Source organism: Battus philenor, unplaced genomic scaffold, assembly GCF_028537555.1.
Source record: "Battus philenor isolate CCGP_79_NKW_IND1 unplaced genomic scaffold, ilBatPhil1.0.hap1 SCAF_14, whole genome shotgun sequence".
In the NCBI taxonomy this organism is placed as follows: Eukaryota; Metazoa; Arthropoda; class Insecta; order Lepidoptera; family Papilionidae; genus Battus; species Battus philenor.
The window spans coordinates 1,519,318-1,539,700 of record NW_027181676.1 but is presented as its reverse complement, the minus strand read 5'-3'; the positions used below and the strand labels follow the sequence as shown (position 1 = coordinate 1,539,700).

The 20,383-nt window shown below is 32.3% G+C and overlaps 3 protein-coding genes across 3 annotated transcripts; 2 read left to right on the top strand and 1 right to left on the bottom strand.

Annotated features, from left to right (window-relative positions):
* The first annotated feature begins 6,031 nt into the window (after positions 1–6,031).
* Positions 6,032–8,452, top strand: RpL26 (ribosomal protein L26). The gene is made up of 4 exons (XM_068777713.1): positions 6,032–6,110; positions 6,340–6,518; positions 7,140–7,280; positions 8,279–8,452. The coding sequence occupies exons 2-4, from the start codon at positions 6,351–6,353 to the stop codon at positions 8,414–8,416; spliced, it is 447 nt and encodes a 148-aa protein (XP_068633814.1). The 5' UTR covers positions 6,032–6,110; positions 6,340–6,350; the 3' UTR covers positions 8,417–8,452.
* A 3,128-nt stretch (positions 8,453–11,580) lies between these two features.
* NO66 (Bifunctional lysine-specific demethylase and histidyl-hydroxylase NO66) lies at positions 11,581–14,160 on the top strand. The gene has a single exon (XM_068777760.1). It carries the CDS (start codon positions 11,818–11,820, stop codon positions 13,585–13,587), a length of 1,770 nt encoding a protein of 589 aa, XP_068633861.1. The 5' UTR covers positions 11,581–11,817; the 3' UTR covers positions 13,588–14,160.
* A 3,518-nt stretch (positions 14,161–17,678) lies between these two features.
* Positions 17,679–19,662, bottom strand: LOC137933752 (protein PBDC1). The gene is made up of 3 exons (XM_068777789.1): positions 19,503–19,662; positions 19,327–19,425; positions 17,679–18,276 (listed from the first exon to the last, which is right to left on the bottom strand). The coding sequence occupies exons 1-3, from the start codon at positions 19,503–19,505 to the stop codon at positions 17,887–17,889; spliced, it is 492 nt and encodes a 163-aa protein (XP_068633890.1). The 5' UTR covers positions 19,506–19,662; the 3' UTR covers positions 17,679–17,886.
* Between the last annotated feature and the right edge of the window lie 721 nt (positions 19,663–20,383).

Sequence of the window (20,383 nt, the reverse complement as noted above, 5' to 3'; positions counted from 1 at the left end):
CCTGTCCCACACGAGATAGGGGAACGAGAGGTCCCCAACAGCGGGGGCCATTTAAAAAAAAAAACTAATATAAATACAGTAGGCTACATCATGTTTAAAAACTTACTACACATATAAATACATAAAATAACTTATCGTTATTTTTCTTCTTTTCAGACAATGGAGGCTGCTTGCATGGTATAGGCCTCCCATAAAGATCTTCACCATGACCAGTCCTGCGTTACCTGTATCCAACGACTCCTGCGACTTTAAATATATCTTCGGTCTACCTAATGGGGTATATCGTTCTTATAATCTCACTATTGAGACACCTAGTGACTTTGACCGTGCACGCTAACTGCTTATATATGCCTGTAACTTTCTTGCATACTTCAATGATGTGCAGTTCAAAAGATGTACTATATTACAGTATCATCACTGTTTTAAAGCGGCGTCATTTACAAATGCGCCTTTAATATTTAATGGAATCAGGCGTTACCTCGCGGAAGTCCATCCTAAGTAAGAAAAGGACCAATATTTAGCCACTTCCGCACATGCAGTGGTAGTCGTGCAATAAAATGCACTGCCCGCCCAAGTTTATGTTACACCGATTAGTGCCTCTGTGTTTGGTACTAATCGGTGTAACATAACTCCTGAAGATGCCCCGTGGAGGGGTGAAAAACGTGTTGAATGATTTAATGGTAGTTGTGTAATTCGCATTGTTTGCCGCATGCGCATTTATCAGCGGGCTGGCGGGCGGTGCATTTCATTGCACGACTACCACTGCATGTGCGGAAGTGGCTAAATATTGGTCCTTTTCTTACCTTTAATATTCAGCAACTGTCATAATTTAAGCCGCAGATAAAAATTAAAACTAGCTACTGATAAACCTTCATCTCTCATTCATCAAACATATCCTTACGAAAATACTTTTGGACATTTTAAACTGCGTAACTATCTTTCCGTTTGTCATTGTTACCATGACGTGTCTACTATAGTCTATAGTCTCGTATGAAGTTTGTGCTGTTAGCCTTGCGGCTTTTACAGCTTCATCGGTAATGAGTTCACGGAACGGAGGGGTCCGTGAACTATTTTGACGTGTCTACCCGGATCCAGCTACCTTTATTAAGTCGCCAGTCACTAGAGAACCTTTTCACTCCAACGGCCATCGGTTGGCTGAGCGATCTGCCCCATCTACTGCCACTTTAGACGAACAATTCTTCGAACTATTCTGATTCCATCTCGCAGCGAAACACCGAACATAGCCCTCTCCATCTGGCTTCAATTTGCGAGTATATTGACTTTATCTCTTCTGATATTTACAACGTACTTATTTCACTGTAAATTATCCTAAATTAATATTAATATAAATAAACAGTTAATAAGTGACATAGAAAATTTATACAATTTACCGTAGAACATATTTTTAAATGGGTATTATCCGCACGAATCAACGCAGGAATGAAGAGCGATACTATTAAATTTCGTAGCGCGCTACGAGAGGGTCTACGCCGTTCTACATTGAATTATGTGATCTAATTCAATTTGCATATGATATACATCCTTGATATACAGGGAGATAACGAAGAAGGTTTAACATACATTATTGGTGCGTGTTTAATAATTATTACAAAGTATGTACAACGAGTTTTGCGACGTGTGTAGGACCCATTAGTCGGACCCACGATATAGTTAAGATCATCGGAAGACCCTGAATACAGGATGTATCTTTGAGGTCTATACCTTACAGCAGACGCCCAACAACTGATATGATAGTGAATAAAACTCTCACCTGGTTCTCCCATCTGGTTCTCGTTGAGGAAAAACACCAATACTCTGTAATTACATTTAACTTTATATAGCTGCTATTATCATTAAATCTTTTTAAACCATTAAGAAACATCTGTAACTTGATTTAGCTCTAACAGATACAAAATATAATGTAATCGAAATCGATTAAATAAGGAAACAAAGGTAAGTTAGCGATTATGGAAAACCTTATGTTATAAAGGAGAAAGAAAAGCTGTCTATGGGATGAGGTTCTTAATAAAAAGAACCAGGCAACGAGAATTGGGAATGATGATCTTAAAAAAGTAGGAGAATAGTGAAAAACCTAGAGTAATGAAAGACACGAGAATGCTTTTATATTCAAACTTTTGGAGCAATCCGATCGTTTAATGAAAAATAAAGATTATGTAAGAGGTAATATGTAATAATTAGAGTAACATTGAATAGGATAAACATGGTAGAACTTCATATGTTAATGATATCATGGGAACAGAATGACGCCGGCAGCAAGATACAGCCTCCCTCCTTCCCAAAGTTCGCCACAATGACCCGTCTTCCCCTGCCAGCATTTCGCAACTTGACGTACAGAACAGCACGTGGTCGGAATTCAAAAATCTTTCAGCTTCAACAGCAGTCATCTGTTCAAGAAATGTGCCCCATCCACTGTTACTTTTTCTTCTTCTGCGTAACTCCTCGTTTCTGGTTCGACCTCACAGTAAAGTTCCTAGGAGAGTGGTAGATATTGTGTATTGTTTTAAAGTTCTTAAACAGAAATGGTCAAATAAAGAACAAATTACTTCTCAACCTTTTAACTATCACAAAGCCATACTGGTAGTCTGTTAAAGTAAGCTCTTGTAAGAGTGTTAATTACTATGGGGTCGTAGCAGGGTTCTTCTCTCAACATCTTTTCCAGTCCAAGGAACTTTGTATTTTTTCAGGATCGATTTCCTTATCTGTTATGTCCATCGGATATCTGGAAGACCTTTGGATCTTGATACATTTACTCTGGACACTGGATTACCATGTACAATAATGAATGGAAATTTTAAGATTAAATATTTCGTGATAGAAGAAAGGAAACGTATTTAAAAATTGCATTCATTGTTATCAATGAACTGCGTTAAAAATCTTGTGAAGTATCTTGGTTATAACTCATTTTATCTCACTGAAATGATCTCAATCTAATACGGATGCTGCGATGACACTGTGTAAAGTATTCCGGAGGCTGCGAGTTACCGGTCGCGACTCCGAGACGTCGCGGAGAGAAACAGATAACCGCGAATAATCTGAAACTGTTTCACCGATATCCGAGACAAGTGTAACTCGATGGTACAAAATTACTTCAGTATTTGAATTAAAGAGAGGTATACTGATATAAACGCCCTCTAGATGGACTGACGACATTGTTAAAGTTATGTCAAGTTCGCTGGATGTGGGAGCGCAAGATCTGTCATGATGATGAAGGCGATCCTTGGGGAAGGTCATCATGTAAATGGTGAAATTTCTTCTACGAATTAATTCCTCTTATCAGTAAGAAAGCGGATGGTAGGAAATTTCAAAAATTGTAAATTCTTCGGACCAACACTTTCAGGCTTGTACATACTTCGCCATAAAACTTTAACCCTTTCCTTACCGCAGTCCGTTCAGCCGAAGTGACGCTACTGCACCGGGCATGTGTATGTTTCTTAATATAGTTTTTTTTTTTACTTTTTAGTTTCGAAATACGCACTTCACTGCCAAAGAATTGTTTTCAACTGAAAGCGCATTCAATGACGAAATTGATTGCAACCTAAGAGGAAACAATTACAATGCAATATAAGGAACGGCAAATGTATGTCACCTAACTCCGGCGCTGGTAAACACGGTTCATCTAGTGGACGTCATCTTGTAACGAAGGGGTTTATCGCGTATCATTATATTGCAGTAAATATTAACTAGTTATTAACATTATTTACTGATCACAATAAGCGTTTTATCGAATGAGAAATGAGGAGATTCGTAGAAGAACCAAGTCTGATGTGGCAATGAACAAGACACTTCATCCCTTTAACTGGCAGCCCTAGGAGTCGAACACCCTTGTGGTATCACACAACAGTATCGCTGTTTTACAGCGGCATCGTTTATTACGGCACTAGACCATGTCAGTTGGCTTAAACAGCAGTTCCATATTAAAATCTTGCTACTTACTTTTATCAGTTCATTTACATCAGGTAACTTCTTTAAAATAATCACTTTTGAGCACAGACCGTGCGAACTGTATAATGGATTAAGTAAATGAAAATAATAGTGGTCATTCAATTATAATTTTACAAAACTATAAAACAGTAGACTAATACGTAACAGACTGACAGAGAATGAACAAAAATAAAAAACGACAAAAACTGTCAATATATAAAGTATAAAAAAGAAATAAAATATAAAAATCTATTCTCTAAAATTCTCGTGTCACGGTGTGTGTGATTGAACTCCTTTCAAACGGCTCGACCGCTTTTCGTGAATCTTAGCGCTCCCCTGCATGTTAAGGGTCGTCCACCCCTAAATTTTTAATTATTTTTTAGACAAAATTTTTCTCTCTCTTTATGATACAGCATGCAAAAATACATACAACCCTAAATATTCACCCCTCTACGATCAACCCTTATCTTTAATTTGTTAATATTTTTTTTTTTTGCAAAACAACGTTTGGGGGATCAGCTATTTATAAATAAAAAAAGAGTTTCTCAGTCACTCGCCTACAGGCATTTTGTGTCAACTGTAACTTTCCGACTGCCATTTTCAAGATGACAAGTCTGTATTCAGCTACTTCTCGCAACTTGTCGTTGGTCCAGCTGGTAGAGAGATTACGAACGCCGCATTTACCGGCTGGTGGTCACCACTCAAGATTAATTTTGGCGCAAACATCCGCCGGCTGCAGGAACGTTGTGCCCGCTGCCACTTTAGACAAGCTATTACTCGACTCTAGTCGATGACCTTGATTCTTATGCAGATTTTCTTATTTCTAATTCGATAAAACACAAGAAATATAAGTCTTAAAGTGATATAAGGAAGTCCAAGACATTGTGGCCCGTAATTTTGGATATTAAAATTTTCTACCACCCGTTTTAATACTGATAAGGGAAATTAATTCATAAAAGAGAATTCACTAGTTACAAGACCACGGAAATTATCAAGTCTTTTTATAATTTTTTAAAGCTGTATTTATTACTTCTTTATTATTCATTAAAACGGTATATTAGTTCCAAAATAAAAAGAAGTGTTTTGTAAAAAAAATAATTAGACGCGATAATTTTATTGCTAAAAGAATGTTTAAGCCATTTTCACTGATTTATTTTACTAATATCATAACATTACGATTATGTTCTATCTCTATATATCAAAATCAGCTTAAGTAATAAAAGAATTTATAAAAGCGTCACCTAGCGGAATCGTATTAAACCAGTGTGGCGAAAGGTACTTTGTTTTATTTGTTAATACTAATTGATAAATTTTAGATACAGGTAACTTAAACATTTATTTTTCAAACTAGTCTTTCCGTTAACTATAAAAATAATTTTGTGGCAGATATAAATTGTTAAATAATATTTGATTGTATGAAAATTAAGCTTAAACGTTTTAATAATAGTAAAATAAAGTTGTGGAGAAGTTTTTCGCCCGAGTAAAAATATCATGATTAATAATATTCAGCCTGAAATAAGAATCTAAATGTTATTTTTAAATAAAGTACAATAAAATTAAGTATTTGACAAGTTTGACCAAAAATTTAAGAAAGTTGGAAAATGGGTTTAATAATTTTAAGTAAACAATTTATTTTATTTAGCAGAAATATTAATAGGTAAACATTATATTTTTTTTTAACTTTGATTAAAATGTAAGTACACCACTCATATCTCACAGTAAATTGAACCAATTCATAATACTTGTCACATAATTAGTTTAATATTGAAAAAGTTAAGTATTTTTTTGTTGACGGCTGAATTAACCTTTTTTTAATCTACTAATTTATTTACTTACTTAGTGCGGATTTTGAATTAATTATTATTATCCTTATACTGCCCATATTAAAATAGTTACTTTGTACAAGATACTCTTGTAAAGACTCGCACGATGTAGGACTAGTGTGAAGTACTTGGCAAAACATATCTATAAATAAAAAATAAATCGATTTAATACATAATAATAATTTTTTTTTTGAAGTAGTATACATTAAAATTTTATATTTATTTAAAATCTTTGTTGATATAAATAATTTTTTAATTTTTTGCACTGGCAATGATACGAACTGTCTGTATATGTTTGTAGTCTATGAGTCTTTCTTAACTTGATTCTTTGCCGTGTTGTTTCGGGTACGTTACTAAATCTTAAAAAATCCTCGGTCTCACATCTATGTAAATTATAAAGTCACTTGATTTCATCTCTTGTGTATATTTACTGTTATAAGTCATGGCTATTTCACAAAAATTGTATATTGGTGATCAAAATAAACGAATCGGCAGTTTGACGTTTCGCACGCAGAGACGGGGTAACCTAATGTTTTGGGATAGTGAAATAAAACGTGGTATTTTGGGTTTTCAGCAAGTGTCAGGATGAAGTACAACAGGCAAGTGACCTCCTCCAGGAGGAAGAACAGGAAGAGGCACTTCAGCGCGCCCTCGCACATTAGGCGAGTACTCATGTCCTCCCCACTATCCAAGGAATTGAGACAGAAATTCAACGTGAAATCCATGCCAATCCGTAAAGACGACGAAGTTCAGGTAATATATGCAGTGTTATAACAATTCAACTTTAACCTATTGTTTTACTATTGACAAAATTGATGTTTTACGCATTCGGTTAATCTTGGTTAGTAATAAAAAAGGTAACCTCTACATTTAAAGTTTTGTTACCTTTTTTCACACTACTTTGAAAACTATTTAAATTATAAATATCAATATACTAGTTTATAATTTGTTAATTAATTTATGGTCAGTGCAAAACGAAATGATGAAGACAAACCATTCACAGACCGCAGATGCAGCTTCCTCGGTGCTGATAAACTTGAGGTTTTCTCATGTGCGTCAATACCTTGGTTACGCAGCTCTGTGCCATGGTTCAAAAATTGGCTCTGATTGTTTTGCCTGACTACCTTAACTCTTACAAATACCATATGCTTAGTGTTTCTTTGTTAAGCCACTACTAGTGTTTAAAAACTACTCAGTCAAACTTAACTTAGTTAATACATTGTATTATCATTATATTAAACTAATCATCCTATTTAAAATAATATTATGTTCATATGTTAAAATATACCTTTGTTCTGATATTATAACTAAACAATACTTTGTAATACCATAAAATGGTATCCTAATGGTTCAACATTTTGTAATTGCTGGCAGGTTGTACGTGGTCACTACAAAGGCCAGCAAGTAGGTAAAGTGGTGCAGGTGTACCGAAAAAAGTTTGTGGTCTACATTGAGAGGATCCAGAGAGAGAAAGCCAACGGTGCCAGTGCGTATGTTGGCATCCACCCCTCAAAGGTAATTATCAAAATATTAACGGATTTTGTACTTAAAAGTAATAACATTTAGTTATATGAACATTGTAAACTAAATCAATATTTGCTTTAATCTTTCGAAATTTTTTAATATTTCAATATATCCATACTGAAGTCTTCAATCAGTATTTTAAAGGACTTTCCTTGAAAATAATTATATGCCAGGAGGAACATTTTCACATTGAGAGCTCTTTTCATGTCTGAAGCTATAAGCCAGATGTTTCCTCTTTTGTTTTGTTTTTTTGAAAGTTGTAAATTTTAAATGTATCACCTAAAAGAACCATTATTGATATAGCAACTTATGTGTACTGCTGGTGTACATAAATAAATACACAAAAAAATATGTTTGTGCATTGGTAAAATTTCTTATTGACATAATTCATTGTTTTAGAGATATTATTCACCTTTAATACATACAGTATTTATTTATGAATATTTGGCTTGTAAACCATCTTTTATTATAATCTGACAAAAAGTCCGAAAAGATATGCAATAGTTAATTATTAAATTTTGTTGGCTTTCTTCTATGTCTACATGTATTTAATTTTTTGCTGAAATACATTCAATTTTATTGATACATAACTTGCAATACAATAAAAGTATTTCAACTAACTTGTCTAAATTATGGCTCATTCAATAACACCTTGTTGTGTCCATATAATTTAGCCAGTTGAATTATTATATCATATGACATTTTAAAATATTATTTACGTATCAAAATGTACTGACAATGAAAAAGCAATAATGAAATAAAGATAAGAATTTTTGTAGATATACAATATGTATTTAGTATGATAGGTTCAAATAAAAATGATGATAACTTTATAACTTAGACCCCATCCAATCTCACTTGGCATTGTCTAGGTTTGATTTGAGATGCAGCTACTGCGGAAACACTTCCATGGCTCTGATCCAGATAAACTATTTAGTGTTATTACTAAATCCAAAGATCCAGTTACTAATAATGTCCATTGATTTCAGTGTGTAATTGTCAAGCTAAAAATGAACAAGGACCGCAAGGCGATCCTAGACCGCAGAGCAAAGGGCAGACTGGCAGCCCTTGGCAAGGACAAAGGAAAATACACAGAGGAGACTGCCACTGCTATGGAGACCTCGTGAACGTAGGGTTAAGAACATTAAAAAATCTAAAACTCACTATTGTGTATTATTTTTGTATAATAATTGAATATTTAATATACAAATTCATAAAACAAATATCCATTGTGTGACAAATACCATTGTCCAATATCCATCTAGTGGATTGGCTGTAGGCAAAGGCAGATTAATGAATTTGCCGCCATATACCCTGGTATTACGCCACATTAATACAGAAATTATTTTTTAATCTTTTAAGATAAATGTGGGTCCACATTGCTTTTGCCAAAATCCATCCATGATTATATATATAAAAGCTTTATATGGTAAATGTATAGTTCATTTTCCCAATTTATCTTACACTTAAAAATCAAAAGCTTCATAAATAATATAATGATAATGAAGTTAAAGCATCTTAATTCGAACTAGATATGAAAATTAACTGTTGTTTATTATCTATCCCTGCAGACTACTGCCAGAAGTTACTGACCAGTCACATTCTAGTAGAAAAAGTTTTTACTGACAAATGAGTTATTTATATTTACCCTCTTTAATAGTTTAAATGCCGTTCTGGATTCACGACGAAGGGAAGGAAAGCACGGATCGCCCGTCTCGTCTTGAGGCGGTCTCGCGGCGTTATGATTACTACGTTCTTGTTCGCTATTGTTTATTTTATAATTAAAATTTCTAAATAACTTCATCTCGCCCCAAGGCGAAAAAGGCATCCAGATTGACGATTTCATTCCAGACGCCTAAGGCGTGTTTTTAAAAATTGTATTATGCTAAAAAACAGACAAAAATACTTGAACGGCTCCCAACTAGCGGAGCCCTTATTGATCGGCAGTCAAACTGTTAAAGCTTCTACATTTATAACTTTGTCCTGGGATATGTATAGGCGAAAGAAATGAAGATATCGTCGCCTCCACCGAGTAAACACATATTATGTTATTACGGGCTTATTCCATTTCAGTCAACTTCTGCATCTACAGGTAGTCAACCTTGTGTTTTTTTTTTTGGAATTTTTATGTAAAATAAAGGAAGAGAGATTATCGCGAGTACGATATTCGCGGGTAAAATGGTGAATAGATTTTCAGTAATGGGTATAACTGGTTACTTTTGTACTTTTTTATGAATATATTTACTGTAACGTCTTATTACCATAGCTATTTACTACACACTATTTTAAAGAATTGATCACACTAAGTCAATGTGACTCGATAAAAACCATTGCGTTGATAGAGTTGTCATAAATGTACACATGAATTATATCGTATTGCAACTTTGCTAATGACGGTCAATGTAAAATTTCTCTCGAATAACATCGAAAAGGACATTACTGTCAACAATCACTCAGATAATTTCCAAAATATAAAGTTAGGCATAAAAATAGCTTTGATTTGGTATATAACTTACTCTTGTAAGTTATAATTAAAGACATTAAAGAAATTCGGTTTTTTGTTTCTCCTGTGTAATTTGATTTTTGCTGTTACGGATTTATGCAACGGAGTCGATGATATATGCCTATATGAATGCTCTAAAAATATATCATTATTTTAGTAAAATTAATATCTCCATAATTAGAAAAAAAAATGTTGTTATTAACAGAGTAACATACATCTATGATAAAATTTGTAAATTGAATAATACGTAATTTTTATTAGTTTACAGTAGACGTAAATTTAAATATGTCAAAACTAAAAATCTTAATAACTTTTTGTTTACACTTTTGGGAATATCTTACTTCATGTAATCTTCAGTTGTTGAGCCAATTAAAGTTTTTTTGGTCTTTTACCGTCGAAAACCTATCGGACGCCATTTGCTAAAACTATTGCAACGCTTTCACACTCACCGCAGTTTAACATCGCAAAATAGATCGGGAGCCCCAACCGTCGACCTTTCAAGCAAAAAATGAAAAGTCTTCTTGTTCACAGGCGACGGACTTCAAGTAACGACTAAAGTGCCACTCGGCTATAACTCGAGCATCACGCGATTAGAAAACCTTCATGATATTATTCCCGCAGGAGTAAAAATGGCTATATAACAATTAAAGCATTTCGTCTCAAACATCAAATATTCCATTTGAACAACAAAGCATTCAGTATGGAACAACCAAGCATTCAGTCCTAGCTATAGAAATGCCATTGTCTTATTATTAATAATGTGTCTAAATTAAAAAAATACAATAACAATGATTCATTTTATGTTTGATACTTTATTTATTATATTTAACTTTACCATTATCGAAAATCGTTAGTTTTTAAGTTATTAATTCAAATGGAAGCGCAAGTTGCTTCATGAAAGCTGAAAATTAGGTCCCATAAAGCTGAAAATGAGGTCCCATAAAACTGTTTTATAAAAATTTATAAGAAACCGATTTTAAGGGGCGTTTTAATTAAGACAAACTATAGAAAACGTATCCAACTAGATTAGTAAAAGAAAACCATAAAATAATATATTTTAAATTTATTCTTTTAATGGCTTTCGTTGTATTTTAGCAAAGACGAGGTGTGATGCAGATCTCCTTCAACATAATCATATACTTTTATCATAGTGTGTACAGCTTCTGTATAGTTCAGTTCCAGTTTATGGACTGCAAATTAGCAAACCTTTAGTTGTATAATGCAATAAAGTTCGACCGCACCAAATTTGAATAAATAGCAAAAAGAAATATTTTAACTAAGATTATTAGAGTGGAAACAATAGTTAAGATAATATAAACACTTTATCCTGCGCACCCTAAATTTATGAAATCTTCACGAACCTTAAACATTTTAATAGGACTTTTATTAAAAGAAATAGCTGTTTGTTTTTTTCATGGGCTATGAGTTGAACTATTGATATACAAATAGAGTAATGCTCAAGTTCGAATTCGACTTATTTATTTAACTGACTCTTGAAAGTAGTTTAGATAATTCGTCTGTGTACGCATCGAAGTGTTAATGATTTTTGGTCTGGACCCCTATTGAAATTTTGAGAATTTTTTAACTCGGGTATTATTTTCATTTATGCACAAAAGAGTACGAATTTGTTATTTAGGAATGATATTAATGGTTTTATTTATTAATATATAATTTTAAAAGATAGTAATTTATGACTATTAAATATTGGATTAAATTAACAAACGAGCAAACGATTGGTCTCTTTACTTTTGCCCAATTAATATTAAAAAAAAATCAACATGCTAAAATCGATGAAGTGTTTTCCGAAAAACCAGATGTTTTTAACCTACACCGGAAAAGTAATGTAATATACCTGTTGGATAGTGTCGCGAATAATTAAATATTTTATTATAATTCATATTGTAGTGGTTTAATAGTTTAGGAAGGAGTCTTTCATTTTAAATTAATGAAAACAATTCGATATAGGAAGGGGTTGTAATGTCTTATATATCTACACGCTTCTTTCAATAGATAATAATATCGATCATGGATTCGCCGGTGTCGGCATTTGCTATGTACAAAGCCAAAAATCAAATAAAGAAAACTACAACGAAACGAGACAAGAAGAAAAAGAAAAAAGCGTCTATTTCACCAAAGCCGCTACCGCAAAATTCAAACGAAAACGTTATTAAAAACATTGCTCATAAGGTGAAGCGCAAACAGAAGAAGGTAAAGGAGACCAAGAATATAATAAAAAAGAAAACACATAAAAAGAAGAAGTTGAAAGTGAGCAAGAAAGTAGAGGAGAGCGTAAACATAAAAGAAAGTAACAAGTTCAAACCGTCCGAAACTGAACATGTTCCCGCGTTAGTTCCTATAACATCAGACGAGAGATTCAACCTGCAAGATAATGAGGATGACATCTGCTCGAACTCGACGGAGGGCGGCGTTGTATTAACATCAGCCCTGACCGACAGTTGTGAGGAAGGACTCAAGGTGTTCAAGTGGATGATCGCACCGTATAACGTCAATGAGTTCTTCAAAAACATCTGGGAGAAGAAGCCATTGCATATTGCTAGGAACAAGCCTAAATATTACTATGATTTAATTACGACACCACTCATTGATAACATGCTGCGTAATGAAAATGTACAGTTCACCAAAAATGTGGATGTCACATCCTATGTTGATGGGAAAAGAGAGACACACAATCCTGTAGGAAGAGCCCTACCTCATTTAGTTTGGGACTTCTATTTAAATGGGTGCAGTGTTCGACTATTAAATCCTCAAACTTATATGCCAAAACTACATCTCCTCAATGCAACATTACAGGAATATTTTAATTCATTTGTTGGAGCAAATGCTTATTTAACACCGCCTGACAGTCAAGGCTTTGCACCGCATTATGATGATATTGAAGCCTTCATTCTACAAACAGAAGGTAAAAAACATTGGCGTATATACAAGCCACAGACCGAGAATGACTTACTACCAAGGGTGTCATCAAAGAATTTCTCCGAAGATGAAATAGGCGAGCCAATCTTGGAAGTTACATTAGAAGCAGGAGACATGCTCTACTTCCCACGAGGATACATTCATCAAGGTGTGACTATAGAAGGAGAACATTCTCTACATGTTACAATAAGCATGTACCAGAAGCATTCCTGGGGAGATCTGTTTGAAAGAATGGTGCCAGCTGCACTACAGATTGCAATCAGTGAAAATGTTGATTTTAGAAAGGGTCTACCATTTGATATCTATGATAATTTTGGCTTGGTCCACTCAGACATGAACACTCCAAGAAAAATAGAAATAGAGGAAATGATAAAGAATCTATTCTATCAGATTAAAAATCATCTACCAATGGACGAAGCTGTGGATCAGATGTGTAAGAAGTACCAACATGATGCCCTACCTCCTGTGCTTAGCGATATAGAAAAAGCATGCACGGTTTATGGAGATACAGATGTAATGGTTGAAAATGGAAAAGTAACTAATCGGGTTGAAATTGGACTTGACACAAAGATAAGATTGCTACGTAAGAATATATTGCGAATGGTTTCAGAGGATGGCATAAGGCTGTATTACTATACAGAAAACTCCTTAGAGTACCATGGAAATGATTTATCATACCTTGAGATCGAGGAAGATTTAGCACCAGCCATAGAGACCTTGATAACTACATATCCAAATTATGTAGCTGTTGAAAATCTTGAAGCGCCAGATGACTCGGATAAAATACAAATAGCTGATGCTCTTTGGGGCAGAGGCTTGATCATGACTGAGTACCCACTAGAAACCATATTTGATGATTAAATAGGACAAATATTTTTCCCATCTAAGTGTACCAAATGATAGATGTTTAAGATTAATGTTCAGCTTTGCAATTTTGTAGATTCTGTTTGAAATTTTTTTAAACGTCAAATGCTTTGCCTGATGTTATTTATAAGTTACATATAGAGCACATGCGAATGAACTGTTTATTTCTATCAAACTTATTTGTACATCACTGTAAAATCTAAGCTGAAATTTCTGTAGACCATTGTCATTTCAATGATTTAAAAAAAAAAAAACGATCTTTAACAACTGATTACTTTTAAATAGATTTTCTAAAATTACTTCTGTATGGGATATATAATTGAATTTGCGAAAAATGTCTGTCTGTCATATATGTGGTAAAAGATAGTTTGTAAGTCTTAAATAATCAGATTAGATTTGTCTTTACAAATAATTGTGACTTTCGCAAGAAAGGTTGTAAATCAGCATGGCTGATCTCTCTAAGTCATGATCACCTCATTCAATGTACTTTACAATTATGTATATGAAATGCTGTGAAATATCTGTGTAGTAAAACAATTGTGTCAAGAATTAAACTGTGGAATTTGTGTACGTGTAAATTTCTTTCATTGCTTACCTTAAAAACCTGTCTATGCTGATAGTGTCTTGTCTATGTTTTCTGGTGTCTAACCAAGTGGCAATTTGCTCATATTACTTCGGGGGTGCATATAACACTTTCAAATTAATATTACATTGTTATAGTATATTAAATACTAGCTGTCTGTAGCGGATCAATTTAGTGTACATGTATGTATGATAAAAGAATCCAAGAACCTAATTGAAAGATGGATTATAATTATGCTATATATAATGTCATCTTTGAACTTAAATATTAATGCACTCTGATCTGTATACCTCACAGTAAAATATGTCACTATTTTTTTTGATAATTCTTTCATCAAATATCCTTAATACATAAATAGAGCAATCATGATAAAGAATCCATACCATACAAGGAAGCTCGGAGAGCAATGGAGAGAGCTATATTTGGCTACTCTTCGAGATGAAAATAATTTTGCAGTAAATATTAATTAGTTATTTAAATAGTATATACTGGTAGTAATAAAGGTTTTGTTGAATTTGAAATCCACACAAGAACCAAGGTAACCGAATTAGCTTGAATCACTCTTCTGAAATGACAGTTGTGGGTGAACATAGCTCCTGAAGCTGCTGTTGGAGAAAAAAGGTTGTTAAGTGGACGTCACGAGTAGGCACGGCATGGGTAAACCTTCCACTAAGTTGACCTAGGACATAGTCCAAATCGCTGTATGCGGGCAGCGTAAGACCAGTCATTGTGGCGATCTATGGAGGAGGCCTGTCTCGGAGTGGGCAGGCCATTTATCGTGCAAAACAGATGGCCGCTGACACCTTAAGGTTTTGGAGTGAGGACCACGGACCGGCAAGCGTAGCATCGATGGATTCCAACTTATTTGATTGACGATATAGTCAAGATCGAAGTCACGGTATACCACCAGCTCAAGACAGTTCATCGAGGAGATTTTGAATGAAGGTCTATGGGCGTCTATGGGCTGACAAAATGATCAAAAATTCCATTACATTTAAATATTTACGAGTTCTTTTTACTTAAACTTGAGGTTACCTTACATTATAAGGCTTTTTTGATGACTTGCGAAACATGAGAAGCTAGCTTATATTACAGTATTGTAAATGTAAATACATAGTCTGCTAGTAATGAAAATTTTGATTCGGTAATGTAAAAATGAAAACCTTAATGCTCTCCTGTCTACTATATCTAACTTTAAGAATATTATTATATGCTAATACATTATAAGATTAAAAAAAAATACTGAAGCATAGCATGTAAGGCAATCATGTCTTTTTATATAAATTATGTCTTAGTTGATTTCATGTGACAAATGAGCTCTACTTTCATCCTTTTGAAACTTTTACACTTATTTCCAAACACCTCTAGATAAATATGTCACTAAAAAAGAAACTTTTTCTTAAAACTAAAAATATAAATTTACTGACTACTGTTACTAATATACCTTTAAATAAAAATGTTACTAGTAATATATAGAAACCAACTCAGATATAAAATTTATTATTATTTAATTTAACAGACTTCAGATCAGACAGACCTTCATAATTATTAGTTGTAAAAACTTTGGTTGAAAGAATATCCCATTTTTAAAAAAAGGTTTTAATGTTTTTCACCTATTTATAATCACCATATATACGGTGATGTATTTGAAATATCACAATAAGATATATTTTTTTCTATTGGAACACATCAGTCCTAAATTTTCGGCAATAGTAAAAATTAATATGAAACCATGTTATCTTACTACCATGACTCTTTTATTTCTGAATCCATTGATTTAAGATACACCATTAAACCTTTTAGACCCATTCCCAATCATCCTGTGTAATAAATAACCATTATATAATCATAATAGATGTTTTAATGGAAAATTCCCCGAAGCCTCATTGTAAAACAAATGGTGAATAAAATCAAACTAATAAATATAAAGTTACAAATTTATTCTTATATCAATATGTTTAATTCAATGGATCTTCCATTTTACATTTTCACAAATTCTTCTCAGAGTCAAATACAACCAATTAATTCAAGTAATACAATATTAATAATCCTACATATGGCTTTGGATCTGTGAGGTCCACCAGATAGTGCACCAAGGGCGGGCATTCCAATCTCTGGTCTATCTTCTTAAAATCTGACCACTGCAGTTAGTGCAGTACTAAACATGTAACTCACGAAAAATGGTCAAAAATTGTTTTTATTACAAAATATCTTGTTTTATATAAGCAAGAATGGGTTGACTCACAGAGGTGACACACATATAAACAAAGATATTACTACAAATCTCTGTTTATTGGTTAGCAAAAATGGTTTAAATAATTTGCAATAATTAAATACATAAGTACTTTATAATAAAACAATTCAAAACCCTTTTCCTTGCTAAGCCAACAATTTTTATGATGTCAAACCCCAGCATTGAAGTAACTTATAAAGGTACCATTGCATTGAATTGTAACATGAATTAAAGTAAAAGATATATTGTGTTATGCTTTATATTACCATAAATGTTTATATAACTTTATAATGGCAAGAAACAAGAAAATCATTCCTTGTTAAATAATAGAGATACATTAGGGAGACCGGAAAGTATTGTCATTTCTGTTGACATATTTTGATTGACTCTTTAAATATAATAAATTGATTCCTAAACTTAATGAAAATTATTCTTGTCATTACGTTGGAACTCAAGATATATGTGAACTGAATCAGCTCCATTATATATGACACGGATGTATAGTAACTGTCAAAATATTTTAAAAGGCACCCATACAGGCTCATCTCATGTTGCAAACACATAACACCTCAAATTATAACACAAGCTTTGGAATAATCCATAAACATCATATCAACCATATACTCTTACTAGAAGGCATATGTCTCCCCCTAAAGTCGCCACAGCGACTTTCCAAGATCTTAACTATGTTATCGATCCAACTAGTGGGGGACCTATCCACGCTGTTTCTACCCGCTCGAGATTGGCGCTCATAAATTTTTTTCTCTTCATAAATAGCACATCTAGTTTTAAATCAATCATCATGTGGACAGAAGACCAGATGCAGGCTGCTTCAAACCGGTCCTACATGAAATATATAAGACGTATGCCCAGCAGTGGACTTCTTATCGCTGAAATGATGAGGAAATCAGTTTTAACAATGATGGGTACTTTATGAAATTTACCAGTTAGGTTTTGTAGCAGAAGCATTTTAATATCTTAGCCGAACATGTAGATATAGATATACTGGTATGTTCCATGAATAAGAGGTAACTATAAACACTTGTATTGTAAAAGTGTATTTACACTTTTACTATAAAGTACTTTGTATACACAATAACATTTCTAAGTAATTTATGATTGAGATATGATATAATGGAAACTTAATTTTAAACATATTTATGAATGATTGTAATGACTTCATATAAAGCTTTATTCACTATGTATTTGACTAAATTATATTTTAGTTTGAGGCAAAAGAATAAAGATTTATAACATGGAGAAGAATTGAGTAAAGGTGATAATTTTATTTAAAAAAAAAACTTAGTTTTGAATAATTCTCAGAAGTTTACTATCACTGTTTTAGAGGTTTTAGTTGGAAATAAGTAATAATTATTAATTACATTTAAGGGAACACATTGTGTTCAAATATTCAATGTTTACCTATCCAGCATCCTTGTAATGAAGTGTTATGTGTGTCAATATAAAATGAGCATTTCTTTTATACAGAAACTTCTGTTTTATGTTCCAATTCCTCCATGTTTAACTTGGAAGCACATTTATATCGTTTCTTCACTTCATTGTTCAAACATTCTCTGTTCCTCGCTATCTCAACAGCATAGAACTGAACTCGTGGTACTAAAATAGTATTTTGTTCTGAATAATCTCCAGTTGTGTCAGCCCGCATCAGGGTTCCAAAGCTGTAGTCTTCGACAATGTTTTTGAATTTCTCGCAGAACATTCTCCATCTGGCTTTGTTCACACTGTTTTTTATTTCATTCTCCTTTATATATTTTACATCCATGTCGGGGAAATCCTGTCTGAAGTGTGTGTATATGAGGTCATCGTGTGGTGTCAGACGAAGCCATCTTGTGTCTACAGAACAGAGTACCTAATAAAAAGAAGGAAATTTATTAGTTTTAATTTAAAAAAAATAGTTTAAAATTAATGCTGTCAAAGTATTATTTAAAAATTATTAAATGAGTTATTTTAACGGGAACAGAATTGAAGATTGATGGATTAAACATATAAAAGGTTTAAAGCCTATTTCCGATTACAGTGTAAAAACTTTGACTTCAAAAAGTTAATCTAAAATATGTTACATTGAATTATATTTTTTTTTAGTATGTACCAGGTCAATAATTTTGGTAGAACAGTAAACATTAATTAATTTTTTACATATAGTAATCTAAATTTTAAAAATGCTTTATACAATATTATTACTACATTTATTATTTCTGAAACCATTGAACTTATGATAGGGTATTCTATACATGAACTGGATGCAAATGAGTTACACTTAGACCTCTATGAAATTTTTACACCCATGACTGACTTATCTGTATTAGTTAAAATCATATAAGGCAATAAGTTCAGTTAAAAAAATTCTTGCTCGCTGCTCCCCAATCATCTATCAAATGGTCATGTTTCTGAGCTTTAATGATTGGGGCACACCAAACTTGTAAATGGCTATATAACTGTTATTAAATGGTATGGTAGTATGGGATAAACGGGGATTAAGGATGAAATGGTGATAACATTTAACCTATCTAAAAATATTTCAAGAACAAAACTATAGCTAATACATGTTGCATTAGCAATAGTTGTAATACTTGCATATAGTTATGTTTAATTTTTTTCTTTAATTAAATAACGTCTTTTAAATTAAAATCCAAACATATGACAAAATATTATTTTAATGGTCTGGGAATATATGCCCCAAATATTAAAATAAAATTTGTAAGTATGTCTATTATTGAAATTCTTTTTTCTAAATATTTAAGAATGGAACAACCATTAAAATTAAATTACGAAAAAAAGTTTATCATTCATTTCAATTTTTCTATTAAACGTATTAGTCAAACGTCGTAGTTAATCTAAGTGAATTTGATGATGAGAATTAAAATAAATATAGCTGAAAGTAAACATAAATAATACAAACATTGAAATATATGTCACTATGTTCCATAGCTTTGGCCGCCCACAAATGTTCCAAAGTTTCATCGTTGCCGAATTCCTCAGCGGGTCTCGTTAAGACGTCCTGCAAATTTTAATTGAATTTAATTTGTACATTACAAAAATAATTATCACAATAATTTAAATATCAATTACACCGACCATAGTTTTTGCAGTTAGTTTAATTTACAACACCGAATTAAAACAACGTAATGTACGTTGTAAGTAGCACAAGTAACTAACCAAAAGTTTTGTTTAATTAAAAACTTATTAACGTTATTCGGTCGGCTTCAAATAACCTATGAAAATTCAAAGAAGAAAATGAAAAACTGAACCAGGATTTAATAGAGTTGTGCTAAACACGATTTAATTAATTTATCGCATCGGACTCCTGGTCGATATCGATATTTTGCAATTTTTTAATCAACGTTATAACATGATTTAGTAAAATTATAGAAATATTTTCTTACAAATATCTACAGATTTTTCTCTAAGTAATAACCTCGTAATGAAAAATAATTAAATTTATGAATAAGAATAAAATTTTTATATGAAATAAAACTCTTCGTTGCTTATATTAAAACCAAGGTCTTGGTTTTTTTAAGGTTTTCACTAAATATTTAATTGTACTTGTACTATACTTGGTTGCTAATAATTAAATGATTACTAAAGTTTCAATCGATGTAAACAAATAAAAATAAAAAATTGTAATATATACTAAAACTCAATGAATCCGAATTGCAAAATATATAATTAATGTTTTGAGCAATAACATTAGCTGTTATTCCGTATTAAAATATTTCAAATGTATTTTCTGTACTTTTATGAAAACTTTTTCAAATCAGTTTATTAGATTTTGTTCTGTCAAAATATAAATATATAAAAAAATTGAAACGTTTTCTACTAATTTTGGTTAAATTGTTAATTATAACAATATTTTCAGTAAATAATAATTTAAACACAAACTAATGTTTTTGAAAAAGTATCTCATATCTGTTTTTTATTTGTTAATTCTATTTGCAATAATAATTTTATAATATATA

Coding starts and splice junctions, on each gene's coding strand:
- RpL26 (XM_068777713.1), top strand. CDS start 6,351: ATGAAGTACAACAGGCAAGTGACCTCCTCCAGGAGGAAGAACAGGAAG. Junction 6,519..7,139: donor GTAAAGACGACGAAGTTCAG/GTAATATATGCA, acceptor AATTGCTGGCAG/GTTGTACGTGGTCACTACAA. Junction 7,281..8,278: donor TTGGCATCCACCCCTCAAAG/GTAATTATCAAA, acceptor CATTGATTTCAG/TGTGTAATTGTCAAGCTAAA.
- NO66 (XM_068777760.1), top strand. CDS start 11,818: ATGGATTCGCCGGTGTCGGCATTTGCTATGTACAAAGCCAAAAATCAA.
- LOC137933752 (XM_068777789.1), bottom strand. Junction 18,277..19,326: donor ATAGTGACATATATTTCAAT/GTTTGTATTATT, acceptor TCTTTTTATTAG/GTACTCTGTTCTGTAGACAC.